At 38.4% G+C, this 22,788-nt stretch overlaps 1 protein-coding gene across 2 annotated transcripts; it reads right to left on the bottom strand.

Annotated features, from left to right (window-relative positions):
• Window positions 1–18,739: 18,739 nt before the first annotated feature.
• LOC120113503 (double-stranded RNA-binding protein 2-like) lies at window positions 18,740–21,814 on the bottom strand. 2 transcript variants are annotated; one of them, XM_039134644.1, is made up of 4 exons: window positions 21,283–21,814; window positions 19,807–20,026; window positions 19,045–19,703; window positions 18,741–19,014 (listed from the first exon to the last, which is right to left on the bottom strand). In XM_039134644.1, the coding sequence occupies exons 1-4, from the start codon at window positions 21,526–21,528 to the stop codon at window positions 18,829–18,831; spliced, it is 1,311 nt and encodes a 436-aa protein (XP_038990575.1). In that variant the 5' UTR covers window positions 21,529–21,814; the 3' UTR covers window positions 18,741–18,828. The 2 variants fall into 2 exon arrangements, with proteins under 2 accessions (XP_038990574.1, XP_038990575.1); XM_039134643.1 differs by having other exon boundaries at window positions 18,740–19,703.
• Window positions 21,815–22,788: the final 974 nt, after the last annotated feature.

The following is a 22,788-nucleotide window of genomic DNA, read 5'->3' as shown; positions in this document are numbered from 1 at the left end:
TTGGGACCGAACGACAACCATCTACGATGGTTGATGTTTTAAATTTTTTTCATTTTTGATCATATTTGAAGCATGTTCTAATAAAATGGAGGTCAATTTGAACTTAGGGAGTTGAGACGAAGTGTCACATGAAATCTAGGATCAAACGGTCACCATCTACAATCGTCAACGATGGTATCCAACGACAAGGAACAATGGACAACCACTATTTATTTTAATTTTATATTTTATATATTAATAATTATAAAAAATGGCACATCATATCAAAATAATAATAGGCTTAAATATAAAATAAGTGTGCAAACTATACTGTTTTTCAAAAAATAGTGATTAAACTATATTTTGAATCATCTAGGTGGCTAACGTTACAACTTTAGTTGCACTGGTTCTAACGACCATTAAAAAAATCCATTAAGTAACACGTATCATAATTTAGTAGTTTAGTAATTTTATTTAAAAAGAAATTAAAAATATTTTATTTTTGAAAAAACTCAATTTTTCTAAAATATAAAAAAAAACCCAAACTCTTAAAATATCTTATTTCAGTCCCATTTACTCCAACTGTCGGTCATCTTCGACCACCCATTCGCCGGTGATTGGCCACCCATATGTCGTCAACCACTCACTGATCAGTCACAACCCTTTCTATCATCTCAAAACCCAAAATTCTTAAATACCTACATTTCAATCCTTAATCCCCAAAATCCAAAATACACAATCCTTAAATTCCTTTAGTCGATCTTGGTAATAGATTGATTGTGGCAGCTGATTATTTAATCGACTGTTTGGTCAAGGAAAAGGAGGGAGGGAAGCCATAACAGGGGAGGGAGAGGGGGTGGGACGCGGTTGGGGAAAAGATTTTTCTTTTAATATTATTTTTATTTTCTAAGAAAATTAAAAATATTAAAATTCTAAGATTATGACACGTGTCATTTAACGGGGTTTATAAAAGTCATTACGACTGAAGTACCTAAAATGATAATATTTATAACGTTAGACACCTGGATAATTCAAAAAATAATATAGACATCAATTCGTGAAAAACGATATAGTTTGAGCACTTATTTTATATTTAAGCCATAATAATAATAATAATATAATTCAGAACTGCCAAAATAAGAGTAATTCAAAAATTTAATGAGAGTAATTCAAAAATTTAATGAGTAAATTGGCAAATTTGAAAGTGCAATGAATGAAATAAGAGAAAGAGTGAAGTTCAATGAAGAATCACGTAGTTTACCCTTGTATATTATTAGTGTAAAAATCTATTTTTCCGTTTTGCTTTAGGATGTCATTGACCTTTAAAATGTTGAAGGGTGACAAATAGAGAATTCAAAAATAGATGGGTTCTTTTTTTTTCTTCCTTTTTTTGAAAAGGTCGGATTGGGAATAGGCTTTGAACCTGTGTTATATTGAAGTAGAATGATGAGACCAGAAATGTTTAGATTCAAATTTTGACCAATTAATCCAAACAACTTTGACAGAAACAACAAATAGAAATTGTAGACACACAATTTCGCCCCATATATGTTACAATATTTATATATTATACATTATATATATATAAATGTTGATTTATTTTACATTTTTTTCTCTTCAGGCCCGAAACCAGACCCATCAGCTGGCCCACTCCAAATTAAACCTAAAGAAATTAGGGTTGCAGAATCCTAGCTTGTCCCAGCCGCCAGCATCAATGGTCGTTGGATCTAGATGAGATCCAATGATCCACAACAGATGACACATAAGGGTTTTTTTGAAAACCCTAATTGCTTCAGCAGCATCCCAGCGCCGCATGTCTCCCAAGCAAGCCCCAACGCCGCACGATTGCCTCCAACAACCTGAATCCTCCGGTGCAGGGAAAGCTCGTCCACCACAAGACAGACCAAAAACATTAGAACTCTAATGTAAATAGGACTCTAAATATAATCAAATCCTAGGCTATAAATAAGAGGTAATCACCACTCTTTTGAGAGAGGAATTTCATACGAATATTACGATTACCAGAGAGTTTACATGATACACAGAGAGTTATCACAAAGAAATACCACAAAAATACCAGCATATATGAGGGTATCCTAGACATTTTTGTAACAAGTTTTGAAGAAAATAAAGTTATATTTTTTCCTTTTTACCTTCGATTTGGTGTGATCTTGGCTTGCATGTGATATATCATTTTTTGTTGGACTTGAACCCCAAAGAATCATTTTTGGCCGATGAAGCAGAGCGCGACCTTTCTTTTGAAAATTTATCTCCAGATCTGGCCCTCGGGACTTTGTTTTTGAAAAAAACGCTTTCAAGATTTTTAAAAATATATATAATTTTGCCACCGATGAACGGCAACGGCGAGGCGGCGTGGGGGCGGTCGATGGCCATTTTCTAGAAACCGGGCTGGTGTTCTTCATTTTTGAAGAACACCAAGAGAGAATAAGGATAGAGGGAGGGGGCTTTCGTTTGAAGAGATGAGAAATGAGCATTTTTTGAAAAATTTAGGCTTTATAGTCGGCCCATGGCCTGACCCAATGACCCGCGTGTTGACCCATTTCAACCTCTGACCCGCGTGTTTTTAAATAAAAATGGGTTAATTTTGTTTTGGTCCCCCAAAGAATCATTTTTGGCCGATGAAGCAGAGCCCGACCTTTCTTTTGAAAATTTATCTCCAGATCTAGCCCTCGGGACTTTGTTTTTGAAAAAACGCTTTCGAGATTTTTAAAAATATATATAATTTTGCCGTCGATGAACGACAGCGGCGAGGCGGCGTGGGGGCGGTCGATGGCCATTTTTTGGAAACCAGGCTGGTGTTCTTCATTTTTGAAGAACACCAAGAGAGAATAAGGATAGAGGGAGGGGCCTTTCGTGTGACGAGATGAGAAATGAGCATTTTTTGAAAAATTTAGGCTTTATAGTCGGTCCATAGCCTGACCCAATGACCCGCGTGTTGACCCGCTTCAACCTCTGACCCGCGTGTTTTTAAATAAAAATGGGTTAATTCTGTTTTGGTCCCCTTTTCTTTATTTCTTTTATTATCATCCCTGATTTCTCCTAAAATCAAACCCGAATTTTTTTCATTCAATTCGGTCCCTTCATTTTATTATTAGCGTTTGTATTTCTTATTTTTTTAATTTAAATAGTATAGTTATTATTATATATATTTAATTATATATTTTTTGTATTATCTATTATTTTTATTTTTATTTGTTTGCGTTTTTATTTATTATTATTTATTCTTTCGTCATTTTAATATATATATATATATATATATATATATATTATCACTATTATATATTTTATATATTACTATATTTTATCACTATGTATATATACTTTTGATGTTTGTATTACTATATATATATTGGTTATTTGTTATTTGATTATATTGCATATATTTATATTTCTCTTTTTTTCTTTTCTACTTTATTTCCATTTTTATCTATTTTATATTTTCTTGATGTTCATTTATTACTTTCCTTCTTATTCTTATTTGTTAATTGTATATAGATTTTTACTATTCTATTTTTTATTATTATTTTCTTCATATTTTATCTTCATGTTAAATCCCTATTTCCTTTTTCTCTCTCAATTGTATTTGTTTTCATTTTCCCCCTAACATATCTCTTGACTTTTGTAAGGGTACACTTTTAAAACTGTCAGGGGTAAGTAATTTGGATCGTTATTTTACCTTTTAAATTAGACTTGTAATTTTCTTAATTTAAGACAACTGGAAATTACGTAGTACCGAAAGGGCAGTTCAAGGGTGCTAACCCTTCCTTGACTGTAACCGACTCCCAAATCTGACATATCACTGGTAAGATGTAGATCAGGTAAGAAATAAGGTATTTGATCAGCCCATTTTTAATAAAATAAATGATCGGTGGCGACTCCCAATCCATTTTTCCTAAGTCGAAGCCTAATTTCGAGCTCAACCGAAAGGCGATTCCGACAGCTTGGCGACTCTGCTGGGGACACAAGTAAGTGAGTCAGGCTAAGGTAATTTCCAGTTGTCTTTTTAACGAAAAGGGTAAGTTTAAATTTTAAGGTAACATTTCGATCCTTATTGCTTACTTTTGATTATATTTTTCTAGTAAATAATTGTACTAATCGTTTTCTAATGATTTCAGCGATCAAAGTTCATTTTTCACTTAAGGCTCTAAACCCAAGCTCCAAACCTATTTTTAAGTGTGGGTGAAAGCGACGCTTTCGTGTGAATTTATTCACCGCATAGGCCTAGCAAGTAGCCTTCGGGATTCATATACTTTATGTCTTTGTGTGAATTTATTCTCCGCATAGACATAAGGGAATGTGTCATCTCGAGTTTAACTTAGTCCATACAAGCCTGTGATGGGTTTAGGACTAAGGGTCTGGTAAGCCCAAGGGGGCGCTGGCAAGGAGAACTCGGGTACCGTTTTTTAGAACCTAAACCGGGAGACTATAAAGAATTAGAGCCTACCCCGAAACCACATCCAAAACCTATGATATTTTTACCCTAACCATGTTTCTTTTTTATGTGTTTTCCATTTCGACATTTTATATTTATTTATTTTTATTGTACTAAATTTTTGCATGTGTTGGGGCGCTGGCAAGGAAACTCGGGTACCGTTTTTTAGAACCTAAACCGGGAGACTATAAAGAATTAGAGCCTACCCCGAAACCACATCCAAAACCTATGATATTTTTACCCTAACCATGTTTCTTTTTTATGTGTTTTCCATTTCGACATTTTATATTTATTTATTTTTATTGTACTAAATTTTTGCATGTGTTTGTTTTTTAGCATTTGCATCATAACAAGAGGTCATTGATCTCTAAAAAAGCGTTTATTACACAAAATAATCTGAACAAATGGACAAAGGTGTTGTAATACAAGAGATTAAAAACCCTGAGGTACGACTTTGGTCCGAGAAGACTCAGAAGGAAAAGGGAGACAGTCTTCAAAGAAGCTATGTGTCAGAGCTGGTCAGCTATGCCTCTATCAGCCTAAAATAGAATGATTTGCAAGACCTTCGAGACATCTGGGACAGTTGGAAGAATGATCAGAAACAGAAGTTCAACCAACGGTACAGTGACATTGCACTTTTGTTTCATATCAAGACTGATGAGCCTTTAATCAGAGCCTTGGTTCAATTTTGGAACCCGGGATACAGTTGCTTTACTTTTAATCAGGAGGACATGGTGCCCACCATTGAAGAGTACACTACACTATTGCACTGTGAAAGTATCAGACTAGAGAGGGCCTACCTTAAACACATCAAGAGCCAACATTTCAAGAATGCACTAGCCAAAGTTACTGGGGTTGACGAAAAATGGGTAACTGACCGGGCTCGATGTAAAGGCAGTGAGGAAGAAATTTCTTGGCTTCATATCAAGCAACTGATGAAGAACCATCCCGATGAGTGGAAGGAAATAGACCTATTTGCATTGGGTCTGTATGGTTTGATTATATTCCCTGAGACTTTGGGTTACATTGATGCTGCTGTGGTAGAGCTGTTTGAACAAATCCCGAATCGAGCCAACCTAGCACCTACCATCTTAGCCAAAACCTTTCGATCTCTCAACCATTGCAGAAGAATTGGCAGAGGAAGGTTTGTTGGGTGTACTCAGCTCCTTCAAGTCTGGATTCACAACCACTTTTGGAAGACTAATGGGGTGGCCTATCGCCGATTCAGCACTACCTATTCACCTTTGGGGGAATTCATCGCTAGGAAATGACATGAAGGTGCTTCAAAAGAAAAGTGGATGAAAGTATTTATACATCTTCAGGATTGAGTTATTACCTGGAGAGCCCCTTGGTTGTTCTTCGGTGACGTTCTTTTTTGGTGTGGGGATTCTGACACTATGACCTTACTTGGACTTTGGGGTGCAGTTGGGTATGCTCCATTGCTAGAATTTAGACAATATGGGGCACGTCAGTTTGTCCCGGTATAATGCGAGCTAGCTAGATCAGAGTTTGTGTATCATGCTGACAATTATAAGAAGATGATCAAAGAAGCAACTGATTCATGGAAGAAAGTATTCCGGATGGATGTTGTAGCTGCCATAGACATGCTTACTCCAGATTATGTGGAGTGGAGAAGACTGAGAAAGAATGTTAACATCTCAGTGCAAGACTGTGAAGACACCCGGACCATGGAGGAACATCTCAGGCCTGTCCCTTCGGAACTTGAGATAGCTAAAGTAGAGTTTGAAGCTGTGAACAATGAGCTGAAGCAGAGGGTTAAGGAACTGGAAGCTGAACGTTATCAATGGAAGCTAGATGCCGACTCTCAGAAAGATAGAGCAGACAAATTGGAAAGAAAATATAAAATAGTTCATTTTGAGCTCGAAGACTTAAGAAATTGGTATCAAGATAAAGTCAATGATAACTCCAAGTTGAAAGTGACCTCTGAATACTGGAAAGACGAAGCTCACAGTCTGAAAAGGAAGTTCGGAGGGCCTGATGAAAGAGCTTGGAAGGAACAGCTGAATCCTGCTCAAAGGCGCTTGGCAGACAGTCAACATCAGAACCAACGCTTGAGAATCCAGATAGCTGATCTAGAGAAACAACATGAGAGAGATGGCAAGACAATAGCTGAGTTAGAAGTTATTGTAGATGGGTTCAAGAAGCAAGCGAACGAGCTTCAGATAGTGCCCTTCGACGAAGGATTACAGTGGTGTTTCCGTTAGGAGCAAGCACAACGAAGGGTGAGGGCCAGAGACGCAACCATCCGAGATTTCCTGGATCAAGTATAAGAGGCAGCCTGTCATCTTCATGGCCTCGCAAGGGAAGCTGGAGTGGTTCGACAAGGCATTCAACCAGTGACAGATGAATGCATAAGACTTGTCAACCTACTAGAAACTATTCGGGGTCTAGAGGATTAGTCCGAATGTACATTTGATTTGTTTTTATGTCTCTTAAAAGATAAAACATTTTTGTCTGAATAAGGATTATTTATAATAATGGACACTTTTTCTGGATCAATGCCTCCAAATTGCATACATCACATTGCATACTTTGCATTTATATTTTATTTACTTTTATATTTTCCATGTTTTTACATTCATATTAACCAACAGAACATGTCTCAGAAAGAAAAAGAGCAAACACCAAGTATACCGCCGCGACCTCAAGACACACATCACCCTCACAACACTAGTGCAAAAAAGAAACAAATGGAAGCCAGAATCGAGAAGATTGGAGAACATGGCAAGACTGCAGAAAGAATTGGAGGACAAAATGGCTCAGAATAGTCAAAGTACTATGGAGTCCATTAAGAGAAGCACGGAGTCATTAGTCGACCAGATCGTGGCTAAGTTATCTGGTTTGCAACAACAAGCAAGTGCACCCGGAGTAGGTGCATCTGAGGGGATAACCATACAACCGACCCCACAAATGGTTGCCTCATCCGGGATCTTACCCGGACTGCAAAGTGACTCATCTACCGCCAAAGGGAAAACTGTATCGGTTGTAAATTTACAGACTTCTCTGGAAAATCCTGACAGTCATCCAGACGACTGTCCTATCCCAGATTTTGACGAGGAGAATAAGGCATGGAAGAGAAGATCAGGATGTTAGAAGATCAAATGAAAATGGTCCAAGGGGACCATGATTATAATGGATTGGACGCAATAGAGCTCAACCTGGTTCCAGATTTGGTGCTTCCACCTAAGTTTAAAATTCCTGAGTTTGAGAAGTTTGACGGGAACAGCTGCCCTTCAGCCCATATCACTATGTTCTGTCGGAAGATGACAGGATATGGAGGAAATAACCAACTCCTGATCCACTGCTTTCAGGAGAGCCTGTCCGGTTCAACTATCCGATGGTACAACCAGCTCAACCGAACTCATATCAAGACGTGGAAAGACTTAGCCAAGTCTTTCTTAGAGCAGTACAAGCATATCAATGATATGAGACCAGACCGAGTTATGCTGCAGAGCCTGGAGAAGAAGCATAATGAAAGTTTCAGATAGTACGCACAGAGATGGAGGGATTTATCCGTGCAAGTTCATCTACCCTTGGATGAAAAGGAAACTAGAAAACTGTTTGTGCAGACCCTGAAGATACCTTACTTCGGGCACCTGGTGGCAATCACATCGGAAAGTTTCTCAGATCTGGTCATGGCCGGTGAAATAGTCGAACTGGCCATAAAACAAGGAAAAATTGAAGGAGGTGACTCCAGTAAGAAGACTCCCATGAAGAGCAAGGATCGCAAGATCAACAATGTCAATACCTACAACGCTAACAAAGATGTTACGATATCAAGTTCAAAAACCACTACAACTATACCATCTGGTACTTCTAACCAATCTCAAAGAGAACCAAAGAGAGAAAGGGAAAAGGGAGCAGTTTGATCCCATTCCCATTATGTATAAAGAGTTATATTAACAACTTTTCGACACTCACGCGGTATCACCCTACCCAATGGATCTGATAAATCCCCCATATCCGAAATGGTTTGACAAAAAACATCCACTGCAAATATCATGGAGGTGTACAGGGACATTCAATTGAGAACTGTCTCGCATTCAAGAGGCTTGTACAACGAATGCGGAACAAGAATTGGATCCATTTCAACTCTGGAGCAACGAATGTCGCCCAAAATCCCTTGCTTAATCATCCGAAGGTAGGAATCAACGCAATCACCACCGAGAATGGCAAGAAAATCAAAACTTGTGTTTCGGAAGTTAAAACTCCTTTGGCTTGGGTATGGAGCAAAATGGTAAAGGCAGGGCTTTTTACACCCCATTCACGTGCAACAAGGATTGAAGATGGTAACCATTGTTGTTACCACAACAAAGAGGGGCATAATGTGAAAGAGTGCCCAGAATTCATATCGATAGTCCAGCTCATGATGGACCAGAAAGAGCTGGAATTTTACGAAGAAATTCAAGATTCTTTGGAAGCAGATGTTTGTGCCACTGGAGAATCATCAGACAAAAGATTCGGTAGGGGTAGTCCTTTGATAATTACCCCTAAGGCAAATATGACAGTAACAACACTAGCCAATGTGGTGATCACAACACATCAACCTTTTCAATACAAGGACAATCTACAAGTTCTATGGAAGTAGGAATGCTAGGTGAGTACTTCCAAAGGATGTGATAGCAAAGTGGGGCAAAGGCCACTTGAGCCATTCAAAGAAGATATGCTAGTTGTCAATGAACCTATAAATGAGGAAGAAGCTAAAGAGTTCCTCAAGATCTTAAAGCACAACGAGTACAGCATTGTAGAACAACTCCACAATTTACCTACGCGTACTTCAATGCTAGCACTATTTTAAAACTCGGAGGCACATCGAGAAGCACTGTTGAAAGTCCTTAATCAAACGTTCGTGCCACAAGACATACCAGTCAGCAAGATGGATCGACTGGTGAACAATATTAAAGATGATAATCTCATCTCGTTTTCAGATGATGAGATTCCATCCGGAGGAAGAGGTCGAACAAAGGCACTACATATCACTATGTATTGCAAGGGGCACGCTTTACCGAGTGTATTGATTGACAACGGCTCAGCCCTGGCCCTGAACGTGATGCCTTTGGTGACATTAAAGAGGTTGTCAATAGACACTTCTCACATGAGAGTCTGTCAGAACGTGGTCCGAGCATTTGACGGGACAAAAAGAGAGGTAGTCGGTAAGATCGAGGTACCATTGACTATCGGACCAGCCACCTATGATGTTGAGTTCCTTGTGATGGATATCATGTCGTCCTATAGTTTTCTTTTGGGAAGGCCATGGATTCATCAAGCAGGTGCAGTACCCTCCACGTTGCACCAAAAAGTTAAATTTGTTATTGATGGGGCCTTAGTAATTATCAATGTTGAGGAAGATATCATGACAAGTGTGACCACGGAGGCCCCATACATCGAAGTAGATGAGGAAGCAGTGGAGTGGTCTTTCCGCTCCTTAGAATTCGTGAATGCCATATTCGTGGAAGAAGGAAGAAGGATTCCTAAACCCCGACTCTCCCAGTGCACCAATATGAAGATCAAGCAAACCTTGGGATGAGGCGTTAAGATTGGAAGAGGGTTTGGGAAATTACTACAAGAAAGGATCAATCCAGTCCTTCCTGTTTTGAAGTTATATCAGTTTGAGCTCGGTTTTCAGCCCAGTTACCATGAAAAGAGGAATGAAGTCCAGAAAAACCAAGAAAGAAGACTAGCCAGGTTAACTGGAGGTGAACTTCAACGGGAACCCATGGTATTACCGCCTCTTTACAATACATTTAAGTTGGGTGGTTATGTGCTCGAGACCACCTCATCCGATCTAGAAGCGGCTCTGGAAGATCTGAACATTAATATCGTGACCACAGAAGATGTTGACAACAAAGATAGATCTGGGATATGCCCTCTGCCACCTGAGTTCGTGCCTAGCAGTTGGTCGGTGGAAGAACTACCTGTGGTTTACAAGAACCTTTCAGAGTAATATTCGAACTATCCCTATTTGCCTATACTCGGGGCAATAGGTGATCTTTTGTAAGGGTGAATAAACATTTGGTTTAATTTCAATAAAGTATGCATTTTTTCCTTTTACATGGCAAACAAGTTTTATTTATTTTATTTTATTTTATTTTTGAATTTATTTTCTATTTTTTCATTCCAGTACTCTATTTTATTCTCTTTCAAATTTAATTCTTTGACTACTTCGTGTGGGATATTTCATCTCACACATACATATCTTCTTTGTTCATTCAGGACCCCAGATAACGATAATGCAGGCACTGATGATCATAATCCGGAAGTGGATTTTGAATCAGCCATTTATCTAGGGGAATTTGATGAATGCGACACTGAAGAAGAGTGTAACTTGCCTACCGAATTGTTGAGAATGGTAGAAAGAGAAGAAAAGCAAATACTACCACATGAGGAGGCGACCGAAGTCTTGAATTTAGGTATTGAAGATGATAGAAAAGAGGTTAGAATTGGCACAACTCTTTCAGCTGAAGCAAGACAAAACCTTATAGTCTTACTTCAGGAATACAGAGATGTGTTCGCCTGGTCATATCAAGACCTGTCGGGCTAGACACAGATATGGTAGTTCATAAACTGCCAATTAAGCCAGAGTGCAAACCCGTGCAACAGAAACTGAGAAGGATGCAACCCGAGATGCTCCTTAAAATTAAAGAAGAAGTCAAGAAGCAATTCGATGTCGGTTTCCTTCAAGTGGCCAAGTATCCAGAGTGAGTGGCCAACATAGTGCCAATTCCAAAGAAAGACGGGAAGGTTCACATGTGCGTCGATTACCGAGATCTTAACAAGACGAGCCCTAAAGACAACTTTCCTCTACCTCACATTGACACGTTGGTAGATAATACAGCCGGGAACGCTTTATTTTCATTCATGGATGGATTCTCGGGATATAACCAAATCAAGATGCATTCTGAAGACATGGAGAAGACCACGTTCATTACAATGTGGGGCATTTTTTGTTATAAAGTGATGCCCTTCGGTTTGAAGAATGCTGGGGCAACATATCAGAGAGCTATGGTGACCCTATTCCACGACATGATACACAGAGAGATCGAAGTTTATGTCGATGACATGATTGTCAAGGCACAAACAAGAATGAACATGTCGAGAATTTGAGGAAACTCTTCCAGAGATTGAGAAAGTTCCAACTGAGATTGAACCCTAGCAATCGTGGTCAGTAGAAAAGGCATCGAGGTCGATCCCGATAAAGTTAGGGCTATTCAAAGTCTACCTCCACCACGAACACAAAAAGAGGTAAGAGGTTTTCTGGGCAGATTGAACTATATAGCACGGTTCATATCTTAGTTAACAGACAAGTGTGACCCAATCTTCTGTCTTCTCTGAAAGAACAACGCTGGAGCGTGGGATGAAAGCTGTCAAACTGCATTCGAGAAAGTGAAGGAGTATTTGTCTCACACTCCTGTTTTGATGTCCCTTATCCCCGAGCAAACCTCTGTTCTTGTATCTCTCCATATCCGAGAACTCCATGGGGTGTGTCCTGGGTCAACATGATGTATCTGGAAGGAAAAAAAGAGCCATATACTATTTGAGCAAGAAGTTCATCGATTGCGAGGTCAGATATCCTCCTATCGAGAAGGTTTGTTATGCTCTAGTCTGGGCTACAAAAAGACTCCGACAATATTTGTTGTATCACACCACTTGGATGATCTCCAAGTTAGATACTTTAAAGTATATGATGGGTGTACCTGCTCTATCTGGAAGGTCAGCCCGATGGAAGATGCTCTTGTCTGAATTTGACATTGAGTACGTGAGCCAGAAAGCAATCAAAGGAAGTGCCATATCGAATTTCTTGGCAAGTAGAACCGATGAGAATTATGAGCCTTCGGACTTTGATTTCCCAGATGAAGACTTGATGGATATATCCTTGGAAGAATCAAGTACTTCAACAAACAGCTCCTGAAGAATGCATTTCGATGGTGCATCAAATGTATTAGGACATGGCATCGGGGTAATCTTGATCGCTCCAGAAGGGAATCACTACCCGTTTATCAGCAGACTGAACTTCGACTGCACCAATAACATGGAAAAATACGAAGCTTGTATCTTGGGAATCCGAGCTACACTGGGGCAAAGCATAAAGACATTGCGGATATACGGAGATTCAACATTAGTAATCTATCAGCTCTGGGGAGAATGGGAAACCAAGGATACAAAGCTGATGGAATATCGGAGACTAATACTGGATCTGCTCGAAGAGTTCGATGAAGTCACCTTCCACTACGTGCCTAGAGAAGAAAATCAAATGACTGACGCTTTAGCTACCTTGGCAGCCGCATTCAAGGCGGGCGGGGGGAGTCTGAAATGATGTCAATTAACATGCAATCGTATGGGTACCCGGCTCATTGTTACCAAATTAAAGAAGTGAAAGACATTAAGCCTTAGTACTACGACATTTTGCAGTATATCAAGCATCGAAGTTATCCAGAGGAAGCCACCGAGACAGATAAAAGAATCATTAGAAGGATGGCATCTGGATACATCCTTGATGGGGACGTCTTATACAAGAAAAGCCATAATCAAGTCCTGTTAAGATGCGTCGATGCTGAAGAGGAAAAAATGATAGTGGAAGAAGTACATAAGGGAGTTTGTGGGGCACATGCAAATTGACATATGATATCAAGACAAATAATGATATACGGCTATTTTTGGTCCACACTGGAAAGTGATTGCATCAACTATGCTAGAAGATGTCATAAATGTCAAATTTATGGAGACAAGATAAATGTTCCACCCCATCCGCTTCATGTAATGACATCACTATGTCCTTTCTCTATGTGGGGCATGAACGTTATTGGGAAAATCTATCAAAAGGCTTCGAATGGTCACCGATTCATTCTCGTGGCAATTGATTACTTCACGAAATGGGTAGAGGCTGCATCATATGCCAGTGTCACTCAGTCCACTATTTGTAAGTTTCTGAAAAAAAGATATTATATGTCGGTATGGTCTACCTGAAAAGATCATCACCGATAATGCTACAAACTTGAACAACAAGATGATGAATGTTGCTTGTGAACAGTTCAACATAAAACATCACAATTTCACTGCTTACAGACCAAAGATGAATGGAGCAGTAGAAGCAGCAAACAAAAATATTAAGAAGATAGTGGAGAAAACGGCGGAAACTTACAAAGACTGGCATGAGAAGTTGCCTTTTGCTTTGTTCTCTTATCGAACCTCGACTGGGGTAACTCTATTTTCACTAGCTTATGGAATGGAAGCATTGCTACCCATTGAGGTAGAGATTCCGTCACTCCGGGTCTTGACAGAAGTCAAACTGGATGATGCAGAGTGGGTACAATCCAGATATGATCAGCTTAATCTGATAAATAAAAAGAGACTGAAAGCCATTCATCATGGTTAAATCTATCAGAAACGAATGATCCGAGCACATGACAAAAAAGTGCACCTGAGAGTATTTCGTGAAGGAGATCTGGTGCTAAAAAGAATTTGGCCAGTCCATAAAGATTTCCGAGGAAAATGGACGCCAAATTGGGAATGACCTTATGTTGTGAAAAAGGCCTTCTCCGGAGGAGCCCTTGACCTGGCTGAAATGGACGAACCTGAACTGTCACATCACATCAACTCGGATGCAGTCAAAAAGTACTTCGCTTATGATGAAAACCCGAGAGGGTGTCCTAAGTTGAAAAAAGAGAAAAAGAAAAAAGGGAAAAAGAAAAAAGGGAAAAAGGGAAAAAGAAAAAAGGAAAAACCAAAAAAAGAGAAAAACGTTTAGGGTGAAAATCCGAAAGGGCGCCCTAAATTGAAAAAAAAAAGAAAAAGAGAAAAAAGAGAAAAAGAACAAAAGAAAAATAAGGTTGGTTCAAGATGAAAACTCTCAAAGGGCGTCTTGCAACCAATGATGGGTCCAAATTGAAAACCCGAGAGGGCGATTTGGATATCAGTTCAAGAAATCCAGACAGTGGAAACATCCCGTCATCTGAATCTCCTACAAACTCAACAAGTCGGAAAAAGGTTGCACTCTCCAGAACGTTGTCGTATTTTCAAATATCACTTGGCAAAGGCTGTGTTCAAAGTCACTTGACGGCTTTTCAGCTCAGAAGTGACCACATTATCGAGATCTCATACTTCATCATGTATTCATTTTCCAAAATGTTTGTTATGTATTATTTGTTATTTTTCTCCCTTATGAATAAAGACGAACTTTTCTCTAAATCAATTTCTTTTGAGCATCTTGAATTGAACTTAAACTCAATGATTTATCTACTTATGCAAAAGATAATCGCATATTACTGTACAAAGATTCATTGAAAAGTACAGGTACCCGAAAGCCGATCAAGGCTCATACACATACTTGAGATGGTTGAGAAGCATTTCCCAAATCAAGAAACAAATAGAATGTGCACATTAGATTTAAACATTTGAAGAATTAAAGATCAGGGATTAGAACTTCAAGATTCCAGAGTCAAGATCCCAAACGTGCAATCGAAGATCGAAATTTCTCTCCAGAACCCCAAGATAACATATATTGCATATGCATTTTAGGCACACCTAAGAGCATTGCATTCATAACATCACATATATGCATAACTTTTTCAGGTTTTAGCTAGAGTCAATTTCAACTTCGTAGCGAAGGATATTGAACTCGAAGCGACACAATTTGCTCGAGAGTATATTTCAACTTCACGACGGAGGATATCTAATTCGAAGCCAAACTTCATAATAAAGGGGTCATCCACAGTTTCAACTTCACGGCGAAGGGAATCGTGTCCACCCACAACATACGATACTTGGATTTCAACTTCACGACGGAGGATATGCAAGTCAAGGCTCAACTTCACGACGAAGGGGCCATCCACGATTTCAACTCCACGACGGAGGATATCGTACCCACACATCCACGATTTCAACTCTACGACAAAGGATATCGTGTCATTTGAGGCTCAACTTCACGACGAAGGGGCTTCCCACTTTCAGAGTCAGTTTCAACTTCACAGCGAAGGATATTAGACTCAAGACAGCACAAGCTCAACTTCACAGCGAAGGGGCGGCTGACTGTCAACAAACAATTTCCCAGTTCCATAATCAATTTCAACTTCACGACGGAGGATATTGGACTTGGAACATTCAACTTACATGGATTTCAACTTCACGACGAATGATATCCAATTACCAGGCTCACCTTCACGACGAAGGGGCCACCCGCGGTTTCAACTTCACGACGAAGGGAATCGTACACACAAGCATCATCCATCTCTAGATTGGATTTCAACTTCACGACGAAGGATATCCAACTCAAAGAATGAGTGTTTCTCAATAAAATTTCCAGTTCCAGAGTCAATTTCAACTTCATAGCAAAGGATATTGGCCTCGGAGTGGCGCAACTTACATTGGATTTCAACTTCACGACGAAGAATATCCAATTACCAGGCTCAACTTCACGACAAAGGGGCCATATGCAATTTCAACTTCGCAAACAGATTGACCCAACTTCACGACAAATGAGTCATTTGTAACACAGCAACACCAAAGTCTTCAAGTCAAGTTTCATCTTCACCATGAAGTATCTTGAGCCAGAAGACGTCTCAACTTTGAGCTCGGTTTCAACTGCATGACGAAAGATTTCGTGCTCAAAATTTTCCAGTTTCAACTCAACCTCACGACGAGGGAGTTATTTTATGATATCAGATTTCAACTCTAAGACAGAGGATATTCGATGTGACCGAAATTTGTGTCTTTTAATCTTTGCTCAATTTTCGTTACACGATAATGAGCAAAGAAGGGCAGCTGTAGACACACAACTTCGCCCCATATATGTTACAATATTTATATATTATACAGTATGTATATAAATGTTGATTTATTTTACATTTTTTCTCTTCAGGTCCGAAACCAGACCCATCAGGTAGCCTACTCCAAATTAAACCCAAAGAAATTAGGGTTGTAGAATCCTAGCTTGTCCCAGTCGCCAGCCTCAACGACCGTTGGATCTAGATGAGATCCAACGGTCCACAGCAGATGACACATAATTATTTGAAAACCCTAATTGCTTTAACAACATCCCAGCGTCGAACGTCTCCCAAGCAAGCCCTAACGCCACACGATTACCTCCAACAACCCGAATCCTCTGGTGCAGGGAAAGCTCGTCCACCACAAAAGAGACCAAAAACATTAGAACTCTAATAAATAGGACTCTAAATATAATCAAATCCTAGGCTATAAATAAGAGGTAATCACCACTGTTTTGAGGGAGGAATTTCATATGAATATTACGATTACCAGAGAGTTTACACGATACACAGAGAGTTATTACAAAGAAATACCACAAAAATACCAGCATATACGAGGGTATCCTAGACATTTTTGTAACAAGTTTTGAAGCAAATAAAGGTATATTTTTTCCTTTTTACCTTCGGTTTGGTGTGATATTGGCTTGCATGTTGGTGTAGCGTCTTTGATATGCCATTTTTGTTGGAATTAAACCCCAAAGAATCATTTTTGGACGATACAGCAAAGCGAAGCCTTTCTTTTGAAAATTTATCTCCAGATCTAGCCCTTGGGACTTTGTTTTTGAAAAAAACGTTTTTGGCTTTGAAAAAGGAAGAAAATGCTTTCGAGATTTTTAAAAATATATATAATTTTGCCGCCGATGAACGGCGGCGACGAGGCGGCGGCCGATGGCCATTTTCTGGAAACCGGGCTGGTGTTCTTCATTTTTTAAGAACACCGAGAGAGAATAAGGATAGGGGAAGGGGGCTTTCGTGTGAAGAGATGAGAAATGAGCATTTTCTGAAAAATTTAGGCTTTATAGTAGGCCCATGGCCTGACCCAATGACCCGCGTGTTGACCCGCTTCAACCTCTGACGCGCGTGTTTTTAAATAAAAATGGGTTAATTCTGTTTTGGTCCCCTTTTCTTTATTTCTTCTATTATCATCCCTAATTTCTCCTAAAATCGAACCCGAATTTTATTTTTCATTCAATTCGGTCCCTTCATTTTATTATTAACGTTTTTATTTCTTATTTTTTTAATTTAAACAATATATTTATTATTTTATATATTTAATTATATATATTTTGTATTATCTATTATTTTTATTATTATTTGTTTACTTTTTTATTTATTATTATTTATTCTTTCGTCATTTTAATATATATATATATATATATATATATATATATATTATCACTATTATATATTTTATATATTACTATATTTTATCACTATGTATATATACTTTTGATGTTTGTATTACTATATATATTTTGGTTATTTGTTATTTGATTATATTGCATATATGTATATTTCTCTTTTTTTTCTTTTCTACTTTATTTCCATTTTTATATGTTCATTTTATTACTTTCCTTCTTATTCTTGTTTGTTAATTGTATATAGATTTTTACTATTCTATCTTCTTTTATTATTATTTTCTTCATATTTTATCTTCATGTTGAATTCCTATTTCCTTTTTCTCTCTCAATTATATTTGTTTTCATTTTCCCCCTAACATATCTCTTGACTTTTGTAAGGGTACACTTTTAAAACTGTTAGCGATAAGTAATTTGGATCGTTATTTTACCTTTTAAATTAGACTTGTAATTTTCTTAATTTAAGACAACTGAAAATTACGTAGTACTGAAAGAGCAGTTCAATGGTGCTAACCCTTCATTGACTGTAACTGACTCCCGAATCCGACATATCACTGGTAAAACGCAGATCAGGTAAGAAATAAGATATTCGATCAACCCATTTTTAATAAAATAAATGATCGGTGACGATTCCCAATCCATTTTCCCCAAGTTAAAATCTAATTTCGGGCCCAACCGAAAGACAGTTCCGACAAAAATAACCAAAACCTATTGTCTACAGTCCTATAATATAAGGACCTCCAGTGTTCCACAACCTATTCTCAACAAGCTCCAAAATGGTTTTAGGTTTACACATGACTAGAAGATGTTCCTTTCAGATGAATGAAAACAGCCTAAAGTTTGTTTCAGTTAGCACTTGATTGTGCTGTCATTCTCAAAGAGAAGCGGGTAATATCCCATGCAAAGAGGCTTTGGTCATTTGATTTACAGTGTCCTTGCAAGGGACCACTTTGGTCATTATCAGGAACTTTCTAGGTCCCATTCATGGAATTTGGGTCATATCACCTACAGTGTTTTGGTAAGTACCTCAAATCATCAGAATTTTGCCTTCGCAACATTACTTTAGACAGTCTTTAACTGAAAATGCAATTATATGGGACTGCTTAATGCTGATTCTTACTTTAATCTGCATAAACTGTAGCTTCTGAGATGACAAAAAGAAAAGATGGTGAAAAAGAGAATAAAAAGATAACACTCGTATATGAGATTACAGTAACAAAACAAACTTGATACCAGCACAAAACCATTGGCTCTTGCTCTATTGCCTTGAATTCGAATTTCGGTCCTTCGTTGCCATCAGATTTTGAGATGTTCTAAAACTCTGTACTGTCTCCGATTCTTGCAGATTCTTTGATGTTGTGCTTGCAGCTTCCTCTGCTTGAGCAGGTGATTTGTAGGGCAGGGCAGCAGCAGTAAACGTCGCAATACCTTCATTTCTCAAAGGAATGGATTGTTTATCTTCTTTACGTACTGGTGGAGCGGCAAATACAGGAACTGCCTGCCTGATGGTGATAGATGGGGCGGATCGGACAGGAGCTCGCAGTACTTGGGTGGGGAGTAGTGACGGTGATTGATGAGGAGGAACAGATTGTGGTTGTTGAGCTGGAAGAAGATACTGTGCTGGATGCGTAGGAATTGCTGATGCTGGTGGCTGAGGGGATACTGCAGATGGTGATGGACGCGGTGGTGCAGAGAAAACAGGCACTGCAGTTCTTATTGTAACTGGTGGAGCGATGCCATGACAAGGTGCCCGTAATTGTCGGATGGGAACATAAGGAACTGCTCCAGCTGCAGGGAATTTCTGTGGACGAGCACCATGGCTTTCAGGTACAGGTGTTTGGTATGATGTCGGTATGGGCTTGTCATTCGCTGCTGCTGACTTCGACCTGTTCCGAGAAACCAACTTTGGGCAGATTAGGGGAAGGATTTTTGAGGTGGTAGCAGGAGGCTGTGGACTAATTGGTCTCGGATTTTGAATAGGAAACTTCTTTGTAAATAATATTGGGCCATTGAAGGAGTTTGCCAAAGCCATCTTTTCCTTTATTCGATAATTCAACAGCTCCCGAGCTATTGTTATCTGTTCAAGCTCATCGTTGTTCTCTGGCTCTGAAGAACTCGCATTTTCTTTTGCCACTAGAAATAAGATATAGAATTCAGTTCTGGCACAAAGAATATAATGAATCACTATTTTAGCATCAGAACGTTAATCCATAGGAGAAATGGAACCAGGACACACATAGTTTTAGAGATGTCCAAGCTGCCATGGCTGCATTCTTTTCTGCTTGTTTCTTGTTCTTAGCAGGTTCCCCAGTGAATTTGATTCCAGCCAACACAACTGTTCCTGTAAAAATAGGTAGGTGTCCAAGGCCTGATCTAAACGTCGTATACTGCGGCAATGGAGCCCCAACTCTTTGTGCAATTTCCTGCAAGAGGTTCTTGTAAACCCCTGTCTCATCCTAACATAACAAAGCCATATCAGTATCAACCCCAATAAAACTTGAGACAGCCAAGGCATATTCAAGAAGATTCAGATATAAACCCACACAAAATTCATCCAGAATTTGATAATTTGTTATAAACAAGATTTTAGCATTGATGAACTGGCTGAGAGGAACATAGTTTGCCAAAAGCGCATAGCTTCGTTTCATGTTACATATCAAGGATGCGCACACAATCATAAGTTTACAAACTACTTCTATAATGAAGTCAAAATCAACGAATCAACAATTGAAACCTAAGATGCAACGAGGAAACGGGTAAGAAACCCGACAAGTTACATACCAAACGTTATCAAGAATATTTTATGAAATGCTCAACCAAAACGTCTCATACTTGTAGTTCTACATAATCCCAACCGAAATCCAAGCCACCATTTTGATCAGTTTCATCATATTTACATCCTTTTCATAAGCCAAGCTAAGCATACACTATGAGAATCAATCTGCATTTTTCTAGATTACGCCTAAAAATATCCCCTCAAAGATTATATCTCTAGTTTTTGACAGATTCAGGTTACTCATTTGCTAAAGCAAAACTAACTATTTCTCCAAGTTGAGAAACCCAAACCGAACCCGCCCTTTCCGGTTCTTCCTTATCAGACAACCCGACCCGAAAGATCTCATTTTTTTACCAGGGAAGAAAATCTACACACATTTATTAAATTTGGTTGCAATATTGGACCGACATATGCTCAAAGACCTAATTGAATTTATTTAGTCCGCAAGAGATTAAGACACCAAAATATTAAAAAAAATGCCCTCTCAACCGTTTTATTGCCGGGCAGTCAAAGGAAGCATTTTTATATGACCGAAATGCACCCATACTAAGCCTTTAATTACACCTACAAAACCAAAATTATCGAATCACAGCTGTTTCCCGGAAAAATCATACATTTAATTAATTAAGGGCATTAAATGTCACAACGTGTATTCTTCACTCCCCCATTGTTATTTCACTTAAAAATTAATTAAATTTTTCGCTTTCGTCACCGGCTAAAAAGTCAAGAAAATCCTACTGCATTCAGTTACTTCATTAAACATCCAAGGGCATTCCAGTAAAATCCCCTCCCGAAAACCAGCTTACTGAACCTCCAGTGATCAGAACGGCGGCGCAGGAAGACGCCGATCACTCCCCGTGGCTCAACTTGGCAAAAGAGGCGGAGATTTCAAAGAAAAGGCGTACATTAGCAGAAGCTTTGAAGAAAAAAGCTTACCAGGATTCTAGCGGCGAGGGAATGAGAAGGTCCACGATTAGAGAGGGATTGGAGTGCGACTTCGGCAGCGGAGTGTTCCGCTTGACGGAGAGTAGAGCAGTAGTGAGGGCTCTCGAAGGTTTCGCCGTTAAAGTTAGCGGTGGCTTTGAACCTCGGCGCGTGGTCTGGACCTTCCCTAATGCACGTATAGGAGGGAAGATTAAAGCAGCTCCTCTGCGCCAGCTCTTGCAGCTGGTTCTTATACATTTCTCCCTTCTCTTTCTCTCCCTCAACTTAAAACAAGAAGGGAAAAAACACTCTTTTATTTTTCTAATTTCCGTTTGAATGCTTTTCCTGTGATTTCATGGTGGACTAAGGGACATTGGGATCGGACCCAGACCGGGTCGGGTTGAGATAGAAAAAGGGTCAGGGAAGATCAAGGTTTTAGGGTTTCCCAGGCACTGTAGAACACCAAAAAGGGTAGAAAGATGAACAAAGAGAAGTGGGATTCTTTTTGGTGAAATGGGAAGGGAAAGGGAAGAGCTTTTGTTTTTCTGGGAGGTGTGTATTTTAATGGCAATTGATTTATTTATTTATTTTATTATATTGCTGGGAGTCAACCGAACGTTAGGCTGCATGGCCTTGCTCTCCTTTTTCTTTTAATTATAAAATGAATTTCTTGAAAAGAAGATTGTTTATTTTAATTTGTGAGATTTCAATTATTAATTCATTGAAACTTTCAAATTCTAAATAAATATTATTTTTTAAAAGATTCCAATTTCAAATAATTATATTTGTAGAGTGTATTTATATATGTTGTTAAAAATCAAGAAATATTATAAAAAATATTAGAATATTTAAAATTGAAAATATATATATTTAAATTTTTAATAATTTTATTGATTAAAAAGGAGGTGTAAAAGGGTATGTGTGAAAATCACAGACGAAAAGGCAAAGATAAAATCAAACAAGTAAAGAGGCTATTAAAGTCTGCGGATGGACATTATCAATGTCCCCGTAATCCAACAACGCATTGGGTCAATAGAAATTAATGAGCAATTGAAGAAAAATATGAGCATCTGTTTTCAGTGTGTAATATATATATATATATATATATATATATATATATATATAATTATTTGAATTTAAAATTTAAAAAAAATAATATATTTTATTATTAAGATCGTTCAATAAATTTAATATTGTATAACTTTTAATTGTTTTATACATAATATATTTATTATCATTTTTAATATAAAAATTGTTTGATACATAAATCTTAAAAAATATAATTTACATAAATGTCTATTTTAATATTAAAATCTGAAATATAATTTTACTTTGAAAAGTGAGAGATAAATAATGATGATGGTGGGGGAGTCATAAGAGTGCACTCCTTTTATGAAAATTGATGATGATTGTGTGAGAACCATGGACCGGTCTGGGTGAGAATCTGCATCATCGAGGATGCACCATTACAAGTATGCCCCTCGTGTCCATTCAGATTTTCAGATACGTTGAGGAGCG

The sequence above is a fragment of the Hibiscus syriacus genome, unplaced genomic scaffold, assembly GCF_006381635.1.
Source record: "Hibiscus syriacus cultivar Baekdansim isolate YM2019G1 unplaced genomic scaffold, ASM638163v2 tig00110209_pilon, whole genome shotgun sequence".
NCBI classification, from domain to species: Eukaryota; Viridiplantae; Streptophyta; class Magnoliopsida; order Malvales; family Malvaceae; genus Hibiscus; species Hibiscus syriacus.
This window is presented reverse-complemented; position numbering and strand designations above follow the sequence as displayed.